The sequence below is a fragment of the Natrix helvetica genome (assembly GCF_964273705.1).
Source record: "Natrix helvetica genome assembly, chromosome: 1".
Classification (NCBI taxonomy): domain Eukaryota; kingdom Metazoa; phylum Chordata; class Lepidosauria; order Squamata; family Natricidae; genus Natrix; species Natrix helvetica.
In genome coordinates this window covers 69,619,435-69,640,500 of record NC_138548.1, presented here as the reverse complement: position 1 = coordinate 69,640,500, position 21,066 = coordinate 69,619,435, and the positions used below count along the sequence as shown (strand labels likewise).

Genomic DNA, 21,066 nt, shown 5'->3' with positions numbered 1-21,066 from the left:
AGACCAGTACCATAATATCCTCCCTTGAAGAAATGTTAATCAACTACTTTTGCTAAATAGTTTGTAGAACATGGTTACAAATATATATTTATTAGGCATATGTTTTGAGCCTGGAATAAGAAAGTAAATTTCGGTTGCAAACTCACCAGAGGCATTTTCAACATCATTGATGATTTCATCAGTAGTATGAATCAATTCCAGTTTCTCCGGAATGTCTTCCAATTTAACAGTAGAGATTTGTATTGGGGAACTTGATGATGCCGAAGATCTGGTATCTTCCTCACTTGCCTCCAAAATTGGACTACACGTAATTGGAAAACAACTGTATCAAATGTACATTCTGCAAATTTATTCAAGATGCCAAAAACTCCAAAGAGCACACATTTAAAGTGGATTTTTTTCCCTGAACCTCCTTGCAGTTAGAAGGTAAGTGGCAACAGTGCTTAATATCATTAATGTACTGAAGCCACTTTACTCCAGAGCTGCATAGAACCTTTCCCAGCAGTTTCACATATAGATATTAAAAAGCATGGGAGAAAAGTGTTTAATGCATTATTTTTAACACAGTCCATGAATTATTATTCGTATAATAGCAGCATTCAAATATAATTTTGTCCTGAAAGTCTACTTATGAGGGGGGCAAGGTGTAGGCCTCAAGTCTACACAGAATTTTATGTAACAGAAATTCTTAGATACAGCGATGATATATAATTCTACTGATATTCTCATCAGCAAGTAGAATTTATTTCTAAGTTTATAGCAGAACAGGTAAGCAACCTGGGGAACATCGTGAAATTCTGTAAATTATATAAAAACAATATAGGCAACCAAGACAGCTGTATGCTCAATCCTATATAAACATTCAGAAAGTGTTGACCTCCCAACTGAGTTACCTCAGTTTTTTCACATAGATGGACTCCTCATACTGTCCTTCACAAACAACTGTTTGTTGATTCAGAAGTGTAGTCTTAGACTCCAGACATCCTTGCTCTAGTTTGTCACCCAGCTGATTCCTCTGTTCTGTTATTCCATGGAATGGTGTTGACACTAGATGGGCAGCCCTAACAAAATCACATGTGTCTTCAGGATTAGGGCAAAGAGTTTTGTTCTTATATAAGCCTGTGACAATTGCATCTTCACTCAAGGTTTCAATTCCTTGAAATTCATCCTACAGAAAAATGTAGAAGACATCACAGCATGACTAGAGAAGTTTGATTCTATGATTCAGATCGGCTTTGCAACACAAAATAATTGGTTTGGAATTCTATTAATATAGATTTATCTCCTAAACTATTTCAGCAGCAACTGAAACTTTTGCACATAATTTTTCCAAAGCTCAATCCCAAACACATAGAGTAGATTTTGTTAGTTATTTTTGAACAATTCTAAATAACCAAAAACAAATAAGTTGTTAAAGTGAGTTTTGGTTCTTTAAAACTATAATGATAGCTGGCAAATATCTTTTCCTGCTTATTAGACTATATCTAGAATTATGCTTACCTTTTATTTTGTGCCACACTATTTTCTGAAATATACTGATGCATAGGGTAAACTGAACAGCTTTCATATTTTATTCATATAGACAGATAGATATCAATATATAGACAGATATTGATATACAGTTTGCTCATTCAGAGTCAATTAAATGAAAATGCTATACATTTGTTAACATCTGCATGTACAAATGTGTAGACAGACAAACGCATCACCTACCGTGTTTCCCCGAAAATACGCCAGGGGCTTATTTTCTTTTGCCCCACGAAATATGCCCTTGGGTTTATTATCAGGGAGGGCTTATTGTTTTGGGGCTGCCGGGCGGCTGCTCCCTTGTGAACTGGCTCCCGAAGTGCCGGGCACAGCCTCAGGGGCAAAGCAGCCATGAGGTAATCATGCCCAAGAGCAGCCGCCCGGCAAATCCCCTCTCCAGCTGGGAAGAGCGCCATTCACTGACCTAGGGGGTAATCCCTAAGGTGCCAAGCCATGTGGCGCTCTGCCCATCCCCCAGCTCCTGCGGCTTGGCACATTCGGGATACCCCCTAGGTCAGTGCATGGAGCTCTGCCCGGCTGGAGAAGGGGGTTGCGCGAGCGCCTGTTCCGCTCGCAGCTTCACCAAGCCCTTGCCAGGCTCTCCCAGGCCACCGCCGCTGGCTGCTGCTGCCCGCCACCGCCGCCCCGCGCAACTTCAAAACTCGGGGCCGAGTCTTTCAGCATCGGCCGCTCTAGGAGTGCTCTCTATGGTGGGCTGCCTGCCGGACAGGGAGTCTTCCAGCAGCCGGCCCACCATAGAGAGCACTCCTAGAGCGGCCGATGCTGAAAGACTCGGCCCCGAGTTTTGAAGTTGCGCGGAGCGGAGCGGGGCGGCGGGCAGCAGCAGCCAGCGGCGGTGGCCTGGGAGAGCCTGGCAAGGGCTTGGTGAAGCTGCGAGCGGAACAGGCGCTCGCGCCCCGAGTTTTGAAGTTGCGCGGAGCGGAGCGGGGCGGCGGGCAGCAGCAGCCAGCGGCGGTGGCCTGGGAGAGCCTGGCAAGGGCTTGGTGAAGCTGCGAGCGGAACAGGCGCTCGCGCAACCCCCTTCTCCAGCCGGGCAGAGCTCCATGCACTGACCTAGGGGGTATCCCGAATGTGCCAAGCCACAGGAGCTGGGGGATGGGCAGAGCGCCACATGGCTTGGCACCTTAGGGATTACCCCCTAGGTCAGTGAATGGCGCTCTTCCCGGCTGGAGAGGGGATTTGCCGGGCGGCTGCTCGTGGGCATGATTACCTCATGGCTGCTTCGCCCCTGAGGCTGTGCCCGGCTCTTCGGGAGCCAGTTCACAAGGGAGCAGCCGCCCGGCAACTCTCCCCTTCGGCCAGGCAGAACGCCACTCCCCAACCTAGCGGTATCCCGAAGGCAGCAAGCAACGTGAGCGCTCCCCCCCCGGCTCCTGCGACTTGCCGCTTTCGTAATAACGCTAGGTCAGTGAGCGGTGCTCTGCCTGGCCGGAGGGGGGGTTATTTTCGGGGGTGGGCTTATATTTTTGCCCACGCGAAAAATGTGGCATGGGTTTAGTTTAGGGACAGGTTGTATTTTCGGGGAAACACGGTACTAATAAAGAACTTTATCTTGGGATTGTGCAGAAAACATATAAAAATGATTTGCACTTGGCTTAATCTCAAGCAGCCTTTAGAGTGAAACTTGAACTAATGAATCATATTTCTTGTAAAAGTGATCTATCCCTGAAAGATGCAAAATAGTAGGGGTGGGTGGGGTAAAGGTCTAGTAAGTCTCCCATTATGCACTACATTTGACAAGTTGCCAGTATATAATTTCTGGTAAATTACCTTAAGTGGAGTGCAGCCTTAATCAAAAACATTTATTTTTCAGGCTTGAAACAAAGCTTTTATATGTAGATGAAACTTAAACTGAAAATCATCAGTTGTTAAGAAACAGGTTTACAGATCCAGCTCAGACTCCTGACCCCTAGACCAGAGGTGGTATTCAGAAGGTTTTGACCAGTTCTGGAGAAACGGTAGAAATGTTGAGTAGTTCGGAGAACTGGTAAATACCACCTCTGACAGTACCCACCCCCATCTATTCTCTGCCCCCTGAGTCCCAGCTGATCGGGAGGAAATGGGGATTTTGCAGTAACCTTTCCCTGGAGTGGGAATGGAGATTTTACAGTATCCTTCCCCTGCCACGCCCACAGAACCGGTAGTAAAAAAACTTGAATCCCACCATTGCCCTAGACCTATCTATGTATTTTTAAATATGTACATTCACAGATGCAAGGTGGTAGAACCCAAAATTTGTTGGCTTGCAGTGTGCTAATGCATGCAAACATATTTTTTATGAAAGTAGTATTTTAGAGGCAGGAAGCTATAATGGATTTTTAGAGCAAAATATATTCATAATATGCATCAATCAAACTATGAACACTTACAGAATTTGCAGGAGGTATGTTTTCCTTAGCAGTGACACTTTCTGAAAGTTTGCGGGCTGCAAGGGGATGACTACCATTTGCCAGTAAAAGGCCAAGTGAAAAACTAAAAGATAAAACAAATGCCTATTTTGATGACACTGAGCATTCACTGAATTCTAGAATGTTATTTAAAATACCGGACTTGCAACATGCTGAAATATACCATTTATTAATATTTTAAAAGTTTATATTTACCTGGCAGTCTTACTTTCTAGAGCAGATGACTCATCAAAAATAGAGAAAGGCATAGAAGTCACAACCGGACAAATCTCAGCTTCTGAAAGATAAATTGTTGAGTTTTATGGTGGAGAGCTTAATATTTTCCAGAGATTGAGTACATTAATATAATTATCAAGAGCACTTTAATATCCTAACTCTACATTCACTGACTTTATAATTTTTTTCTGAAACTGGTATCGGCTCACAAGCAGATTGTATTATTATAGTAAAGAGAATTACATCTCACTTTTTAAAAAATCTACACAACTTTTGTCAACTATAACTGTTAGCAATTGTCAGTCTTCCAGCAGAAAAATTAATACACGGTTTATATCTGAATTGGCTCAAATCCCCACTCATACTCAGGTTTATTGGCTTAAACACCATAACAGTCTAACCCTGACTGAGTCTAACAGGTGGCACACGGAGTCATATTTGCCGGCATGTGAGCTGTCAGCTCCAGCACGCATGTGCACACGGGCCAGCTGATTTTCAGCCTTCTGGAGGGCCAGGGGAGGCTGTTTTCACCCTCCACAGGCTTTAGGAAAGCCTTTGGAGCCTGGGGAGGGCGAAAAATGGGACCAAGGGGACAACCAGAAATTCAGAAAGGAGAGCTATTTTTGCCCTCCCCAGGCCCCAGAGGCTTTCCTGGAGGAAATAACCAAGCTCAGCTTGGAGGAGAGTAGTGCAGCGCATGTGGTAGCGGTTGTGCACACGTGCGGGCACGCTTTGCATTATGTGTGCCGGCCCTCACATGCGCACTCTGGCATTTTTGGCACCTAACAACAAAATGGTTAGCCAAGACTGGTCTAACCTATTTAATTGGTATGAAGAAACCATATCGGAAGTAAGGCACTATAGGTAATCCTCACAATTGTGACTGGAAATTTGATTACTAATCAGAAAATCACACAATTACAACAGACTACAACCGTACTTCCCCTTCAATTGATAAATGAAGCAATGCAGTTGCAATGCAAGCAATCACGTGACTCCAACATATTTTATGTTCATTTGTCCACATTCTCCAATGACATTGCTTGCCACAAGTGATCGCAAAACACACAAATGGTGATCATATGACAAGGAGCATTGCAATAGACATAAATACATGCAAGTCAGAAAGTATGCAAGTCAGTTATGAAATCATAGGATGCTGTGATGGCTATAAATGCAATAATTGGTTATAAACTTTTCACTGTTTTAATTTCAAATGGTTGCTGCATGAGAATTGTCTGTATGTAAATCTCTCTCCCAAGCAGTGTGAGATATAATTACAATAGTCATTCCTAGTCTCAGAATTCTTTCTCTTATTATAAAATAAAAAAGTATCATACCAAAAACTGTTATCTGGCTTTTCCACTAAAAGTCCTTAACAATATCATTATGTGATAGGTGAGTTTTTCTTCCATTTTCTCAATGTCCATAGGCTTTAAAGAAACCTCTCAGCAGCTGCCAACTGTTGCTGTTTGTACTTTGTTCTAGTCTTTTGTATCCATCTTCCTCAAAGATACACTCAGATAAATTTTTCAAGCAGATTAGATGGCCAAATCCCTTTTCAGACAATTAAAGCATCCAAACCAAGTTTTCCAGATTCAGCCTCTTTATAAAGGAACATAGGAAGAGGGGGAAAAGGGGAACCCAATGGTCCATAAAATGGTTACATGCTTTCCCATCAACACCATAACATTGTATATTTGTATAAACTTACAAATATAATTTGAGATGCTACATGATTAAATTTGGTAAACTAGGCGAGTGGCTGTTTAATGGCTGGGATGGAAGCAGTATGTCCCTCACTAGAACTGAAGAATTTCTTTCCCTGCAAAGCAAACTAATGTAGGAAGTTTAAATTGCAATTTGATTATTTTCATGCTCTCCTAAAAAAAACCCTAACTCACTTTACCAGCAGGTAGGAGATTCATATAAAAATACTTCCCATCTTCCCTTTGGTTGGACTCATGATTGGATTTTTAAAAAAATCTATAAATATAACTTACCATTTGAGTTTGAATTCTTGCACTGATTACTTTCAGCCAACTCAAAATTGCTTTAAGGTGACAGGATGTAAAACAGAAAAGAGGTTAATAAATAGATCTACTAATACTTATTTAAATGTATGTGTGCAAATAATCGCTTGTTTCAGCATAGAATTTTGAATTATTGGCTTTTAAAAAAAAAGATCTCTCTCTCTTTCTTCCTCCCTCCCTCCCTCCACCAAAGCAATTTTCCTATTACCTTTTCATAGAAAAACACTCTGGAAGAAATTCTTCAACAACTGCTTCAGTATCTAAAACATGTTGCTGTTCAGTTGGGGAAAATTTCAAATCCTTTGATGCGGCAGAAAATACGGCTGCAGCCTCTTGTTCTACTTGTTGCTGCGATCATTAAATAAATAAAAAATTGACAATGTGCATTAAGAATAATGCAATTGCACCGAAGTTAAATAATAATAATATGTATATGGTAAAGCCAACTAGAATATTACCTGAGTGCCTGATTTCTGCTTATTTTCTTGCTGCTCTCTCACCGCTTTTTCCATTTCTTCAATCTTTCTCTGCAACTCAGCTTTTTTTTGCGCTAAAGCCTGCAGCTCTTTTATATGAAATAAAAACAAGATATAATCTTCATAGCAAAAAGCTGTGTAGCAAAATGCTAGAGATTGCATTAAAAAAATTGCTTAAACTGCTATGTAATATATAACTCCAGCTACTCAGCATCGTAACACCAACAGCATTCTCTAGATCAGTGTTTCTCAAACTTGGCGACTTTAAGTCCTGTGGACTTCAACTCCCAGAATCCCCCAGCCAGCATAGCTGGCTGGGGAATTCTGGGAGTTGAAGTCCACAGGACTTAAAGTCGCCAAGTTTGAGAAACACTGCTCTAGATCTTTAAAAAAGAAACTTAGAAAGAACCTGCCATTTATAATGGCAGCACTGTGTGTAACCCCATTCTAAAGCATAATTAAAATAAACATATGACTCCTATGCCACAAAACTGTTGTGTAAAATCAATACAAAAAAGGATTTGCAAACTAGCACAAATATTCTAGAATAAAACAAAAGAAAATAGTTTTTGTATAATTTTAAAATCTTCATTACTTTTGTTTAGAAAAAAAAATGACTTGGGCACATAAAAGGCATGTCTTGCCACTTACATTTAAGGGCACATTAGAAAATAAAAATTGCAGCATTCTTATCCCAGCTTAAGGAAAACCTCTACCGTGGGATGGGGGAAAGAGTACCTTTAAAAAAAAATATGTGCCATATTTCAATGGCAGGACAGGAATGGTTTCAACTGTAGAATAACCCAAAGGTGCTTTTCAAATCTCTTTCAATCATATGATGCTAAATATAGCAACCTTTGGAAATTATCAGTGCATTCCCCTCATAACTCTTAAAATACTGACATTTAGCAATTCTGGAAGTTGCTTTGTAATTTTTGGCTCTAATACCTTCCCTTCTCTTTTTTCTGTAGATTTCAACTCTAATCTCTTCGAAGGAGAACTCCTCTACTCCAGCATAGACTCTCTCTTTACAATACATGGGTTGTTCTTTCTTTTCCTGACCATCTTGATGATGGCTTTGCACACGATGTAGTGGATCCTCCTCTTTTCCAGGTTTTCGGGCACTTAATACAGAGTTAATGCTGGGCTCTATTTTATGAGGAGTCCTGAAAGAAACATGGAACAAAGAGAGGATGGACCAAGTATAAATAATCAAGGAACTAGGGTTATTTCCTAATTTCTTTTTGTCATAAAAGAAAAGGTACATAAAAAAAACCCAGTCTCTAATGAAAAACAATTGTTGCAAAAATTTATAAGAGAAATTACATATTTTCCCCAGAAAAATAAAAGTAACAGCAAGCAGCTTTGGAGGAGATGGTGAAAGGAACATAGGTGTAATTTCCAAACTGACTTCCACTTTGAAAACCTATGCTCCAAGTCTGAGCAAACCTAAATTCATCATAATCTCAGTTATCATTAAATTTGGAGTTTAAAAAAAATCTCTCCCATTTATTCCAAAGGTAAAGAAAACACATGTGGAAAAAAAGTGGAACTCACATAAGCTGATGCTTCACAAGAGAACAGGGAAAGCCTTGGTTTTAAAAAGGCCTGCTTTTGCATTTCCTTTGAAAGGATGTTTTTTGTCCCCATAAAGTTGCCACTAATTGTAGTTTGTATGGAGGGAACTTTCTGCAACTATACCAACGTCTTCCACAGAAGAGGTGTTCAAACTTTTTAGGGATGAATTTCCCCCACAACTATTCCTCAGCTTGTAACGAGGCAGTTATTGATTTCTATATTATTGCCCATATTTGCCAATAAAAATATTCAGAGCACCCAACTGACTTTATATAATGGGTACAACTGCAGGCCAAATTTTCAAATAGGAAACTTGTTTTGCTATTTACAACTACTGATTTTGCAAGCAATTAACACTTCAAACAATATCATTCACATAGCATCCTAACACAATCACACTCATCCTTTCCCACATGAGGACTACTTTATTTAGCAAATAATATATCCAGATAAATATACAACAGTAATTATGAACAGTACAAATAATTAGAAAGGTTATTAATGCAGTAGAATACTGGGAACAAAACTAACCCTCTAAAATGTTTAAATTGTCCCTCATTATTCCTTACAAGCAGTTCCACCAAAAAGACACATACAAATGGTAACACTCACTACTGAAGGAGTCAGTTACATCTCATAAAATAAGTAAGGGTAAATAAATATTTACTGCAAATTGCTTTATTCCTAACCGTTTCAGGGCAAAATTATATTCATTGTTTTTGTTTTAGTTTCATTCTTGGAGGCTGGAAGAAAAAGTATTAAAATATCTAAGCAATTTATCCTTTGACCTAGAAATTGGAAGACAATTTTTGTTCTTTGGGATTACACAAAATAAAATAATCTCAAAAAAAAAAGACAGTTCCCATATGGATTGCTTTATTCTCAGATTTTTTGAGTAAGATGACAGAATAGCAGAACCCACTAGAGAAGATATATGAGTACTATCCCCCGCCCCCTTACTCAAGTTATTTAATAGTCTAAGGCTGAAATCTTACATGGCCTGCTGCTGTGCAGTCTCTTCAACATATGGAGTAAAGCTGGGGGTTGCAGCAGAAGCCACAACACTGGAATCCGTATTGGTTCGAGGACGCTGAAACAAGATAAAACCATTTTTATGTTAATACAGCAACTGATGGACCATGTTTGATTTGTAGATATTTTATCTATAGTCTGATTAATAGACAGTTGATGTAAGCAAAGCAAAAGTGTACTTATGTCACATTTATAAAGTAATGCAAATAGCAGAAAACGCTCATAATACCTTGAAAATTTGTGGAGCCTAGTTAGGGGAGGAAGGGTTAGAAGAAACCTATCTAAAGACAGTGCTAAGATAACAATGAATCCTTAAGAATAGGTTGCTTTCCCCCCTGAAGAATGCATTAAGTTGTTTTACATTGACACACTATATATATTTCAACAGCATTAAGTAGATTTTCTATTTCTTACCCTGCCTGTGGTCCAAGGACCTGCTTTCAATTCATTCTCCTTTGATTTGGTGGGTGGAGGAGCAACCCAAGGCTGTGGTGTAAGTACTGGAAAATCAGGTGTAGAATCTGCCACTTTGTTTTCATCAAACACAGAAAAAGTGGGACGAACTGATGCTTGCTGAGATGGTGGGTATTGGGATCTCTGTCCTTGGCTTGGGACTACAACACATCATTGCATAATGAAGTATCCATGTTTCATAAATAATTGGCAAATTATAATAGCATAACAACAACTTACCTCTTACAGCATTTCCTACACGGCTAATTGGGGCTTTTATGATTTTCTTTCCTCTCCCCTTCAGTTCTGCCAGTGTGGTTCTCTGTGGTTCAGAAACAGTACTGTCCAACTGCTCCTCTACATCACAATCATTTTCTAGCTCTTCCAAAACCTGTCGAGACACACGGGCTTGGAATTCCCTACAAACAGAAATAGCAAGACTTCAGCTATCATTCCTGCCTTTTTGCTTCCTAATGTCTGAATCCAAAGTAATCTATGCAAGGAGATTTCTTGCAGCAAAGTACCTCTGCTAAAACTGGTCAGTCCTAGAGATCAAACCTGGCTGCTTTTTAGAAGGCCAGATCCTGAAGATGAAACTCAAATACTTTGGCCACCTACCATATTTTTCGGAGTATAAAACGCCCTAAGGTTTTGAAGAGGCTTTTTTTTTTTAAAAAGTAGGTAGGTAGATAGAGGGATAGAGAGGTAGAGAAAGATAAATACACTAGGTAGGTAGGTAGGTAGGTAGGTGGAGAGAGAGAGAGAGAGAGAGAGAGAGAGAGAGAGAGAGAGAGAGAGAGAGAGAGAGAGAGAGTAGTTAGGTAGATAAAGGGATAGAGAGAGAGAGAAATAGAGAAATACAGTAGCTAGGTAGGGAGAGACAGAGTGTGTAGGTAGGTAGGTAGGCAGAGGGATAGAGAGAAAAAAATAGAGGGAGAGAGAATTACAGTAGATAGGTAGGTGTTTCTGCTGGCACAGCACTTGATCAATGTAATTCTCATCAATTAGTAAAAGAGGTTTCCAAAAGGAAAAAAAAAGTTTTTGCACTCTGTAAACCTCCCCAAAATGGCCTGTTTTTCGCAAAAACGGGCCCTTTAAAAAAAAAGGGCACGAAAAAAGCCGGGGGGGGGGGGCTTGCAGAGTGTTCATGGGGGGTGGGGGCCCCAAAACAAACAAAAAACAGCCCATTTTTCGTCACAAAAACTGCATGCATAGCCTTATGGAGTGCTGCTGGGGGCAAAAAAAGGCCCGTTTTTTGCTCATTTCTGCCCTCTCCAGCCCCCAGGAGCTCTCTGAAAGCCTCCATAAGGGTATGCACGGCCATTTTGGTGAAGGGCGCTGGGCTTCGGGAGGCAAAAAAAGCTATATTCAGTATATAAGATGCACCCAGATTTTCAGCCTCTTTTTGGGGGGGAAAAGGTGCGTCTTATACTTCAAAAAATACGGTAATGAGAAGGAAGGACTCACTGGAGAAGAGCCTAATGCTGGGAAAGATTGGGGACAAAAGAAGGGGACGACAGAGAATGAGGTGGCTGGATGGAGTCACCGAAGCAGTAGGCATGAGTTTAAATGGACTCCGGAGGATCGTAGAGGACAGGAAGGCCTGGAGGAAGGTTGTCCATGGGGTCGCAATGGGTCGGACACGACTTCGCAACTAACAACAAATTCCGCTAAATTCTTCCCAGTGCAGCCATGCAATTATCATTCCTTATCCAAAGTCCGGTAGCATTTGGGTCAACTAAATTATTAAAATGCAAAAACTTTGTAAGCTGTAGCTCACTGCATGGGGCATACAATGGCTAATGTGTGATTAAATTGGCCAAAGTTTTGGGGGGAGGAAGAGAGATTGATTATGCAGTTGCAGGTTACATGCAAGACAGATTACAAATACTTACCAATTAATTATTACAATGGGCTAAGAAAAACTGTGTTCAATAAATTTTCTGTAAAGTCAAGCAAGCACCTCTCAATTTTCATCAATTACCTATGGTGGGACAATAATTTATCCAAAGGTTCTGCTTTACAAAGGATCCCTTCCTGGAATATCACATCAGCTTTCTTGTAATTCTCTCTTGCCTCCAGTTCTTCCGCCCAAGTAATGTAAAGCTGTGCTAGTGAAGTGCCTATCGCCTGGCTATGCAGGTAGCTATAAAGATCCAAAGGTTCACTGCAACAGTTCCCCTAAAAAACAGAACGAAGAAAAAAAATGCTCATTTATAAACTATTTTTCAAAGAGGAACTCAGAATTCAGTAACTTGAAACTCCATCTAGCCCTATGTCTAGCCCTTATATCCGCAGATAAAACAGACATTACAATAATGCAGAAACTATTCAGAAAGTTGTTTTGTAATAGATGCAGACCAAAACATTTTTACTCTGAGAAGTGGTTTCAGGTGATAATGGGCAGGAGCATGAAACAAAGCTAAGAGATTTATTTGGCTATGGAACATGCAAAAAGAAAAGAAGGACTTGGAAAATCAGAGATCAGTGAGTTGATCCTTGCTGGGACATTGATGGCTGAGGTAAAGAACAGTGGGGGACACATAAGATACAGAGGATGGAATTGGAGTAGAGGAGTGAGATTTCACTACTTTGCTCTACTCAGGCCAGACATACCCTCCAATTTTGTTTTGGCTGAAACCCAGTACATCAAAATTCTGAGTTTTAATTCTGCTGAATCATGCCTGATCTGAAATGGTTTGGCACAATTTTTTGAACATAAAGGTTTGTTTCATACGTAAAACACATTTCTCTTTTGTACACATTCTTACTGAAGTGAAATAGAATCCTGTCTTAATTAGTAGCCAAAAATTATTTTCTTTCTTCTCTAAAGTCTCTAAATTTGAGTTTTGTGGGCCCTAGATTTGTCTTTATTTTGGGGCTTGGATTTCATGGCAATAGATACATTACCATACATTACTGCATCCCGCTTGTGTTCTCTCAATTTACAAGGATTGAAACAGATGAACAAATGAATTATTAAGTCGTAGGTACACACATGGGGTCCATTTTAGTTGCCTTGAAATATTATCTAGCAAAGTTATTTTTGTTCCTTAGAAACGCTCCTTACTATTGAGGCCAAGTAATCGTTTTTTTCTTATTTCATTCTAATTACTTGTCTAACCGTGTTATCTATTTTATGCAGTTCTAAACTAATATGATGACACTGAGAATCAAGTATGTGATCATGTTACTTAGGGAATGTGGTTGATTACCTTTCATTTTGTGCTTATTACATCTAATAGGGATGGAATTTCTGATTACACCCAGGACTTCTAAATTTGTCTATTTTATTCTTAAAAGTTTAACATTGTAATCCACTTTAATACATCTCTCTGGCTAAACCCCTTCTGCAGATTGTTAACCAATTTCAGATACAGTGCCTTTGAATAAAACTCATATAGCTAAATCAATTCTAGTCAGGCTTCAGGCTTACTTTGGGACAAAACAATATTGCGTTGGTGATCTACTGAGAAATGGTCAAGGAAAGCACTGATCCAGTGGTCTGTGGTCTTTTGATTTAAAGGAAAACTTGTGAAGATATGTATACATATGCTCAGTTTAGTTTTAGTCTGGTCTTGTTGTAATGCTGTGATTTTATTAAGGGGAGAAGATTAAGCATGATTTGATGAACTATTCAGATACTTCCAACACATTACACATTAGTGTAGTACTGCTGCTCTATGAACACATAAATGGGGACAATTCCCATAAAGAATGTTTTGTGTGAAAATATTGCTGTTCACAGCACAACAAGGTATCATATCTAAATAAAGTTTGCCAATGAACTGGACACCAAATTAATATAGCATTACTCACAAATTTAAGCCAGAGGCTAAGATAACGGGGATCTTGGTAGTATCGCTGCTGTTCATTCAAAGCTTGAATAGCTCTCTCCAAAACAGCAGAAAGATTGCCTTCTTTACCTCCTTGAGGAAAGGTCTGTTCTGTCCATTTGATGTACCTAGTGATTTTAAAAATAAATATAAACACAAGGGAAAAAAGAATAACTAGATTTGAAAATTATGGTTTTTTTTCATATTTCAATTACAAAGTTAAGCATACCTGTCCCAGATGTCCAATGGATCATCTCCACAGTAAAAGCGAATTTCAGATTCAAATGCCCTGAAATAATAATCAAATGTATAATTTTTACATTACATAGTTTTAATTGTTGATTTTTCTAATATTGCTGAGTTAGTTTACGGTAAGCTGCTGTCTAGATAAATATCTAAAGAGCTAGAAAAAATATTTTCAAATTAAAATAGCATGCATATAATTCAGATTTTTAGGGAACAGAGTGTATATTTGATATGCTATAAACTGGAAAAATCCGACCAAGAATACAGCAATGGTAAATGAAAAGTGTAGTTGTACATGCTTAAAAATTATTTTGAAATTACACCAAATTTAAACTTTCAACACAGAGAAAAACCTACTAGGCACCATGTGTATGTCCAGAATTGTTTAATCATGAAATACATATTCACAGCAGGAGCCATATTAAACACCCAGCTATTCTATTTGTATGTAAAATAAAACCATGTCTTATTTTAAAGCAAGAATAGTAAATGGATGCATATAGTAATGTTAAATGACTGTCACACACACCTCTTTTGCTGCTGAATAACTGTGTGAGTAGAAACATCTTGCTGAGCCAAAACTCCTTGCAAAGTAGTCATTATTCGTCCCTGTCTCAGAGGCTGCACATTTTCTTTGCTCAATTCCCATTCATTCCCATCCGAAGCCATGGTAATTTGTGTTGGCCTATTATTCAATAACATAGACAGATCCAAAGGTAAGTGCCGAAAGAGGGCAATCATAACGTAACATAACATTACACATAACATGTGTCAAAATAAACGTGGAGAGTGAAGGATAGCCTGTTCAGGGCTTTATAACTATAATTACACCAGAAATCCTGACATCGCTTTTACAAATGACTCTTCTTTGGGAGAAAACTCCATTTAAAAAAGAAAAGAAAACAATTTTACGTAAGTTGTATGTATGTATGCATGTTGTAACTTTACTCAAAGGATTAGAAGAGCGCTGGTATAATAGTCTAAATGGTTTTCGCTTCTCCGGCTTCACGTGTTCCTGTGAACTATTGCTGCAATTAATTCAATATTTTTTTTCCCAAGAAGCTAACTTAGTAATTAAAGCAGCGCAAATGCTGCACGGAGCGGCAGAGATCCTTTTAATTTTCCTTCACCCCGCGGAAATCCCACCATTATAACACACGGGCAAACACGCGCGTCTCTCCTTCACCTGTTTTGGCCCAACACAACCCAGGACAGAGCCTCCACACCTTCATTCGCCACAGCCGGAACGTATTCACCAGATTCCCCAAGGCTGCTCGGTCGCTTCCTCCACCGTCTGCGTTCAAATATTAACCGCCACCAACCGCAGCAACTCGTTCGGTCTGATTGGCTCTTTCCTTAACGTTGTCGTCTCTGATTGGACAGAACATGAAAATAGACAGGCTTCCGCCGGCTGGCGTAGAACGTGGTAGACTTAACTCTTCGTGGGCGGGGCGGGGCTTTTTTAAGGCTGGAACCACTGTAATTAATTCATGTCCCGCGAGAGGGCGATAAGACTATGATTTTATTTAAGAGATTTTATTTGTAGACTCACTTTGTCCCAGGTGGCCAAGGAATCGCAGATTTCGGCACTAGGAGGAGATAAATTGATAGACGCTGTTATTACTACACTACAGCTCAGTCAAGCCATGCAACACATGATCGCACACTGCTTTATTCAATAAAAATATCTTCAAAAATTAAATTCAGACACATCCAGGCCTCCCCTAACCCGTTTGAAATATTGCAAAAGGACGGTTGATTATTTAAAATGGGGGGGGGGGGGAATCCATTTTAGCAATTTCTTCAAGTAAAATGTATCTGGACTTCAGAGTTTGCTCTAGTTACATAAGTAGTTTGCAAAATTCAAACTCTTACAATAATACAATACAATAGTAGAGTTGGAAGGGACCTTGGAGGTCTTCTAGTCCAACCCCCTGCTTAGGCAGGAAACCCTATACCATTTCAAACAGATGGCTATCCAACATCTTCTTAAAGACTTCCAGTGTTGGGGCATTCACAAGTTCTGGAGACAAGCTGTTCCACTGATTAATTGTTCTAACTATCAGGATATTTCTCCTCAGTTCTAAGTTGCTTCTCTCCTTGATTAGTTTCCACCCATTGCTTCTTGTTCTACCCTCAGGTGTCTTGGAGAATAGTTTGACTCCCTCTTCTTTGTGGCAACCCCTGAGATATTGGAACACTGCTATCATATCTCCCCTAGTCCTTCTTTCTATTAAACTAGACATACCCAGTTCCTGCAACCGTTCTTCATATGTTTTAGCCTCCAGTCTCCTAATCATCTTTGTTGCTCTTCTCTGCACTCTTTCTAGAATCTCCACATCTTTTCTACATTGTGGCGACCAAAACTGAATGCAGTATTCCAAGTGTGGCCTTACCAAGGCATTATAAAGTGGTATTAACACTTCACGTGATCTTGATTCTATCCCTCTGTTGATGCAGCCTAGAACTGTGTTGGCTTTTTTGGCAGCTGCTGCACACTGCTGGCTCATATTTAAATGGTTGTCCACTAGGACTCCAAGATCCCTTCACAGTTACTACTACTGAGCAAGGTATCATCTATAATGTACCTGTGCATTCCGTTTTTGTTGCCTAAATGTAGAACTTTAATAATAATAATAATAATAATAATAATAATAATAATAATAATAATAATAATAATAATAATAATTTGAATTTATTAGCCGCTCCCTTTCCAGACAGGACTCGGGGCGGCGTACAATGGAGCATATAGAACATAAAACATGAGTACAAACACATAAACATACATATATACAAAGACACACATGCACGGAGGAGGTAACAAATTACAACATTTAGACAGTTAAAAATCACCATTAAAATACCCCAATTGTAAGAAGCCCAATGTACAATTAAAATTTAAAATTTAAAAAGACAGTCAGGAGGAGTAAGAAAAATTACGGTTGAGCCAGGCCAGATAATTGAAAGAGGTGGGTCTTCAGCTGTACACGGAAGGAGCGGAGATCGGAAGTAATCCTGATGTCACGGGGGAGGTCATTCCACAGGGCTGGGCCCATCACAGAGAAGGCTCTGCTCCTGGGTGTCGCCCCCCGACACTGTTTGGCGGACGGCACCCGGAGAAGTCCCTCTCTGTGTGAGCGAATTGGTCGTAGGGATGTGTGGGGCAGGATGCGATCCTGCATGTAACTAGGTCCTGTGCCATGAAGCGCTTTAAAGATCATAATCAAAACCTTGAAACGCACTCAGTAGACCACAGGAAGCCAGTGCAGCTCGCGCAGGAGAGGTGTTACAGGGGAGTATCTAGTCCTCCCCATAATCACCCGCGCGGCCGCGTTCTGGACCAACTGTAGTCTCCGAGTGCATCTCAAGGGAAGCCCCATGTAGAGAGCATTGCAGTAGTCCAGGCGAGACGTCACTAGCGCATGGGTGACTGTGCGTAGGGCATCCCGGTCCAATAAGGGGCGCAATTGGCGCATCAGGCGAACCTGATGGAACGCCCCCCTTGCCACGGCTGTTACATGGTCATCCATGGACAGCCGGGCATCTAGGAGGACGCCCAAATTGCGCACCTGTTCCATGGGGGCTAGTTGGACGCCCCCGATGGCCAGAGATGGAAGCAACTGGTTGAACTGGGAGGCCGGAAGCCACAGCCACTCCGTCTTGGAAGGGTTGAGTTTTAGTCGGTTGCCATCCATCCAGACCCGTACGGCCTCCAAACACCGGGACTCTCTCCCCTCCCTTCCTCTCTCTCTCTCACTCTGTGTGTGTATGTATGTGTGTGTGTCTCTCACTCATTCACTTAATCACTCACTCTGTGTGTCTCTCTCTGTGTCTCTCTCTCTGTCTGTATCTCCCTCCCTCCCTCTCTCTGTCACTGTGCGTGTATGTGGGTGTGTCTGTCTCTCACTCATTCACTTAATCACTCACTCTGTGTGTGTGTGTCTCTCTGTCTATCTTTCTCTCCCTCCCTCCCCCTCTCTGTCTCTCTCTCTCTCTCTGTGTCTGTCTGTCTGTCAGTCTCTTTCTGATTCCCTCACTCACTCCCTCTCTCTGTCTCTCTTTGTTCCCCTCTCTGTCTGTCTGTCTGTCTGTCTCACTCACACACACACACACTGTGGTCACCTTGTTGAGTGTTCCAATCACATTTGAAACACTCAACAACTGGCCTGCATTTATGGTATTTTGCAGCATTCTGCAGTCATAGGACCAAAATATATGGTTAAAAGTACCTGGCAGTGGCGTTTTTCCTTGGGGGGGCTCCTCAGAACATCCCAAGACTTCAGAGGGAAGCTTACAGCCCGGAGCAGGACCAAAGCCCCTTTTCCAACTGGCCTTTCCTCGCTTGGAGGGCTTCGGAGGGAAGCTTCTGCAGAAGCCCGGGCGAGTGACAACAAGTTCCCGCCGTTACGAAGTTTCAGAGGCTGTAATTTTCTGAGCTGTGCGCGCGTGCCTGTTTTCCACGGCGTGGAGCAGCGGCGAGGTTCTGTGTGGCCGGCAATGACTCTGGAGGCCATCTGGGAAGACGAGGAACGCAAGGGGGGACCCTGCCAATGTTCCCTCTAATTTTTTTTCAGTGTGAGCAGAAAAGTATAGTGTTTGAGTGGCACATTTTCATGCCTGAGCAGCACCTGAATTTTTTTCACAGGTGTCACCTAAGACAACAACAAAATCAGTATTATTTGAAACTCAAAGTTATGTTTCTTCAAGGTACCCGCTTAATTAAAAGTGTTATATAGTATCACTTAACAACGCTCTTGCTTAGCAACCAAAATGTTGGCTCAGAAACTCTGGCAAGTCTTAAAGTTGTCAAGTTACAAGATCCTTGCATCCCTAACCCTTTAGGGGAAAAAACCCCAAGGGGTCTTCAAACCTGACAGCTTGAAGACTTGTGGACTTCAACTCCCAGAATTCCTCCTCCAGTCATGTTGGCTCAGGAACTCTGGCATTGAAGCATGCAAGTCTTCAAGCTGTCAAGTTGCAAGATCCTGGCACCACTAACCCTTTAGGGAAAAAAAACGCAGTGGTCTTCAAACCTGACAGCTTGAAGACTTGTGGACTTCAACTCCCAGAATTCCATCTCCAGTCATGTTGCGGCGACGTCATCTACGTGGATCTGCTCCATCTTCAGTTTTTTTCACAGGGGGCAGGGCTGCTGCTGAAGATGCCGACGAGCCCCTGCCGCCACCAGAATAACAGCTGCCTCCTCCTCCTTCTCCTCCTCCTCCTCCTCCTCCTCCTCCTCCTCCTCCTCCTCCAACAGCACCACCATATTTGCTGCCCGGCGCTGCGGCTGAGGTGAAGCCGCCAAAGCTCCCGCTGGCGCCACCGCCTGTGGCAGCGGCGGCAGCGTGTCCCCCTCCACTCGGAGCACCTGAGCTGGGCACTGCGTTACCCCTGCTGACTTCTCCTCCTCCGCCGTGCTTTTGAGAAGCCATGAGGCCTTTTCCCCTTGCTCCCGCCACCTCTGCCGCCTTCATACTGGCTCCTGTGGCCTCATGGCTCCTCAAAAGCACAGCAGAGGAGGAGAGGGCAGGGGTAACGCGGGGCCCAGCTCAGATGCTCTGAACGGAGGGGGAGGCGCCGCTGCCATGGGTGGGGGCGCCAGCGGGAGCTTTGGCGGCTTCACCTCGGCCGCAGTGTTGGGCAGCAAATGTGGTGGTGCTGTTAGAGGAGGAGGAGGAGGAGGCAGCAGATATTCCGGTAGCAGCAGGGGCTTTGGGGGTTTAATTTAGCCGGGTGCAAGCAGCTAGGATTGGCTGCCAACAAAGGACCTCCCCGGGCTTGCTTTGCTGAACTCAGTCGCCCCACGCTCATCAAAACAAGTCCGGGTAGGTCCTTTGCGGGCGGCCAGTTCTAGCCGTCTGCAAAGGACCTCCCCAGCCTGTGACAGTAGAAATCACTGCGCAGCAGTTGGAAACTGCTGCGCGGTGTTTTCTTGCTACCTGTGCGGCCGCGCAGCCACACACCTTAAAGGGAACAGTGGACCCTGCCCCCCACTGATGGCCTCCGGAATCATTGCTGGCCGCGCAGAGCCTTGCTGCTGCTCCACGCCGTGGAAAACAGGTGCGCGCACACAGCTCAGAAAATTACAGCCTCAGAGACTTCGTAACGGTGGGAACTTGTTGTCACTCACCAGGGCTTCGGCAGAAGCTTCGCTCCAAAGCCTTCCGAGGGAGGAAGGGCCAGTTGTGAAAGGGGCTTTGGTCCTGCTCCGGGCTGTAATTGCGCCTATGTTTTCCACGGAGTGGGGCCGCGGCCAGAAGACAAGGAACATGAGGTAGCGCAGCGGTGGCAGCGGGGAGTCAGGGCGCTACCTGCTGAGCAGCGCGACCCACAGCTAGCCCCGGAGCAGTAGCCACCCTGCGCCATTGCTCACTACCACTCAGGGGGAGCCCGGGCGGGCACGCAGAGACGGCGTGGCGGCAGCAACAGCAGCCGAGCAGGGGGAACGCTTTGGAGGGCGCTGAGGGAAGGAAGGAATAAAGGAGGCTGCAGGATCCTTTGCCCTCGGCTAGACTATCTACTTTCGTTCTCTGCTGCCCTAACAAACTACCGCCCATTGCCTGGTGCTCGACCGGACTGCGCCCGTGTGATCTGAGCAACACGCGATTCCCCTCACTCACTGTCTCCCTGGCGACGGGATGGCACTTGTCTGCGCTCCACCAGCTTGGGCACGAACAGAGAAGTTTCCTCACTGGAGCTCCTGAAAGGGATGCAGGCTGCCACCGCTCCACTGAAGACATTTCTTTGAAGAGAAACTTCTCCGGTCGCGCCCAAGCTGGTGGAGCGCAGGCAAGCGCCGTCCCATCGCCAGGGAGACAGTGAGTGAGGTCAATCGCGTGTTGCTCAGATCACCGTTGCGAGGAGCCGAGGAGCGCGGAGAAGAGCGCGAAGGTTCTTGGCGCTCCGGGAAGCTACAAAAGTGGCTGGGAGAGGCACGCGGCTTGGACATCGCAGAAGCAGCCCCAAGTGCGTCGATCTCGCAATTTTTTGCATCGGGGGCATGCTGCAAGGGGGGGAGTGAAGACCTTTTCCAGCTGGCGCAAAGGACTTCCCCGGACTTGCTTCCGTGAGCACGGGCCCGCACCTCCACCACCAACAATCCGGAAAAGGTCTTTACTCCCTGTCTCTTGCAGCAAGCCCCGATGCAAAAAACGCTAAGGGGGCGGGGCAGGAAATTACTTCCGGGTTCATTGACCAACCGGATCGCGCGATCCGGTGCGATCCGGCAGAAACCCAC

The 21,066-nt window shown here is 43.0% G+C and overlaps 1 protein-coding gene across 2 annotated transcripts in view; it reads right to left on the bottom strand.

The window, feature by feature from the left end:
- Positions 1–15,250, bottom strand: part of BUB1B (BUB1 mitotic checkpoint serine/threonine kinase B) — a 32,027-nt gene extending 16,777 nt beyond the window's left edge. The window contains exons 1-16 of one of the 2 annotated variants that reach the window (XM_081934226.1): positions 15,013–15,250; positions 14,356–14,511; positions 13,810–13,869; positions 13,564–13,708; positions 11,729–11,925; positions 9,985–10,163; positions 9,706–9,905; positions 9,255–9,349; positions 7,630–7,847; positions 6,664–6,770; positions 6,414–6,553; positions 6,176–6,225; positions 4,152–4,233; positions 3,918–4,020; positions 894–1,168; positions 147–301 (exon numbers count right to left, since the gene is read on the bottom strand). In XM_081934226.1, the coding sequence (XP_081790352.1) occupies positions 147–301; positions 894–1,168; positions 3,918–4,020; positions 4,152–4,233; positions 6,176–6,225; positions 6,414–6,553; positions 6,664–6,770; positions 7,630–7,847; positions 9,255–9,349; positions 9,706–9,905; positions 9,985–10,163; positions 11,729–11,925; positions 13,564–13,708; positions 13,810–13,869; positions 14,356–14,495 (2,146 nt within the window). In that variant the 5' untranslated portion in view covers positions 14,496–14,511; positions 15,013–15,250. The remainder of the gene's footprint in view (positions 1–146; positions 302–893; positions 1,169–3,917; positions 4,021–4,151; positions 4,234–6,175; positions 6,226–6,413; positions 6,554–6,663; positions 6,771–7,629; positions 7,848–9,254; positions 9,350–9,705; positions 9,906–9,984; positions 10,164–11,728; positions 11,926–13,563; positions 13,709–13,809; positions 13,870–14,355; positions 14,512–15,012) is intronic. The other variant, XM_081934227.1, reaches the window with a different exon arrangement.
- Positions 15,251–21,066: the final 5,816 nt, after the last annotated feature.